Here is a 2,551-nt window from a genome sequence, read left to right on the forward strand (position 1 = left end):
TGAGGTAAGGTTACAAACAGTTACTTATTTGTCAGAATGTCTGTATTTTAAACCAAATTAAGTGTCTCTTGCACTTTTTTTCCAACTTTAGTCAGCCTTCACGTTACAGAAGGCTAGCGCATGTCTATGTAATAGAATTTTCTGAGACAATAAATTTTGGTTTTTCATTTTTTTCCAGTAAGAGGTTTTTATTTAATAGAATTTTTGGACCAAAAAAAAATCGCAATATATCACCTTTCTTACAGTATCAAAATATATCGGGATATATCGTATCATGACCCGTCTGTCATGATATGTATCATATCATCAAATTCTTGCCAATACACAGCCCTAACCAGTAGAACCGGTAATCAAGATTTATTAATAAGAAGAGAAATGGATGTTTATAGAAATGCTTGTCTTTGCAGAGAATGGCTTTAGCATTCCCCAAGGTAATAATTATTCATAATCTGCAAAGAGACCAGAGACGTGTGCTGTAAGAGCCTTGTGCCTGTTTAATTACAGCACAAGCTGAGATTTCCACCCAATTCTTTTCATTGAGCTTTTCACTAAATTAGCAAGTCTACATTTAGACAGCACAGTAAGCAAGCCAAGCCAAGCTCTCTATGATAAATCTGATTATACAGCATTATAAAAGGTCTGCATGAGCTTAGCTTGGACGCCAAACAGCCCAAGTCTGCACAAAACAGCAGTCTGAAACAGATATTCAACATGATCATCCCAGCACAGAGTGTTGCACAAAACCAAGGTATTTAAAGTTGTGCACCTGTCAAAGATCAGATTGTGAGAGGTTTTTTTTTGTGAAACTGCGTACACAGAGAGCTGTTTGTAGCCGTGTTTCCATCAGTTTTATTTTATAAGTTTGATTTTAACTGTTGTAAAGTTAGCCTTGGCAGGTTGGTCACAGAACAGGTTCCCTGGGAACAAAAAGGTGCAGTTTTATTCACACAAACACATCAGTGAGGGAAAAAAAGTATAAATATAGATTATAAATTCACCTAATATTTGATAGAACCGATGAACTCACAGCCAGTCCAAACAGATCAAAGACTGAAAGCTGCTGTCTTAAAACGACTCAAACCCTCAAAATTTCACATTTCATACAAACACTATTTTCTTAACTTTCTGCTGAATGAAGCGATCGTTTTATTGAAAACAGAAGTAAATATTCTAAAAGGTAAAGAAGTTACAAATCCCAAAAGGCATACTGTACCTCCTGAATGAGCTGCTCATTATGAAAGCTGACTCAGCATTTATACAACACCCAGCTAAGGAACCCAACAGACCAGATTGTGTCACTTTGACTCAGCAGCTTGTCCTCAGAGTGCACGACGCAGCAGATAGGACCTAAACCAGGGAGGAGGAACAGCAGGTGATAGACTGTCCTCCTCCCCCCTCCTCCTCAAGACGTTTTCTGCCCTGCTGTCTCCACAGGCATCGACTCTGAGGGCCATGCTGCTAATTTTGTGGAGACGGAGCAAATCGTTATATACGAGGGAGCAAAGGCTTCATTTGTACAGGCAAGTATGGAGACCCATCCTTTGGTTGGACGTTTGTATTTTTCTCAAGTGCTTGTGGGAATTAAAGTGTGAGATTTGAGTAATTTGAAAAGAATAACTTTTCTTACTATTAGACTCGAGGCTCGATGCCTTTTTACTGGAGTCAGAGGCCCAACCTCAAATACAAACCCAAACCTATCATCAGCAAAGCTATGAATCATGTAAGAGGAGCTTTTGTTTCTGATTTATTTAAAGTAGGACAGAAGAGAAAACGTGGTGCTGATTGTTTGAAAACTTGTGTTTTAGATGGATGGGTTCCAGAGACACTTTGACTCTCAGATCATCCTCTACGGAAAACAAACTGTGCTGAACCTGGTGAGGCTCCTCCCTTCATTACAGAGTTACAAACATGAACCCAGACAGATGTGTGAAACTGTTTGTTCATGTTTTTATTTCCCAGGTGAATCAGAAAGGTTCAGAGAAGCCGCTGGAGCAGACCTTTGCAAAGATGTCATCAGGTTTAGCCAATGGAATGCTCAAGTGAGTTCTCCCTTTGCTTTTTCTACGTTTCAGTGTTTGTTTGGAGCTGCTGGTACGGTTCCTGCATCATCACATCATCACCACCTTAATACACATTTTTTTATCAGGGGCATGTTTGTAGGCAGAAAACCTGACATCATTGTGTCTGAGACTCAACAGGTCATTGCTACTGAAAAGAAAAAATCAAAGAAACTAAAAAAAAACTACATTTAAAGCAGTTTTTATGCATTTTTAAAGAAATCTAACAAGTCTCAATAATGTTCCCAGCTGTCATGCTTTGTTCAACAAATATAAAGGTTTTGAGAGTAGTAACACTAAATAGAAAGTGTTATTCCAGCTTCTGGAAACGAGAATAAATGACTGTATGTGTTAAAATATCTGCAATTTTTTATGTATTATTATGACTTTATTTGATGTTATGGATCAATGTGAGGGTAAAAAGGGTAATAATTCAGTTGGATTAAAACTGTCTGTGAAGTCACACCTGAACTGGTAAAAGTTCAGATGATGTC

At 38.1% G+C, this 2,551-nt stretch overlaps 1 protein-coding gene across 1 annotated transcript in view; it reads left to right on the plus strand.

The window, feature by feature from the left end:
* The window catches only part of sacm1la (SAC1 like phosphatidylinositide phosphatase a), a gene marked incomplete at its 5' end in the record, with an annotated part of 22,518 nt that overhangs the window by 5,510 nt on the left and 14,457 nt on the right, over positions 1-2,551 (plus strand). Inside the window, 4 exon segments of the mRNA XM_014029101.1 lie at positions 1,435-1,520; positions 1,634-1,720; positions 1,806-1,874; positions 1,960-2,039. Coding sequence (XP_013884555.1) covers positions 1,435-1,520; positions 1,634-1,720; positions 1,806-1,874; positions 1,960-2,039 — 322 coding nt within the window.

The sequence above is a fragment of the Austrofundulus limnaeus genome, unplaced genomic scaffold (assembly GCF_001266775.1).
Source record: "Austrofundulus limnaeus strain Quisiro unplaced genomic scaffold, Austrofundulus_limnaeus-1.0 Scaffold853, whole genome shotgun sequence".
Taxonomy (NCBI): domain Eukaryota; kingdom Metazoa; phylum Chordata; class Actinopteri; order Cyprinodontiformes; family Rivulidae; genus Austrofundulus; species Austrofundulus limnaeus.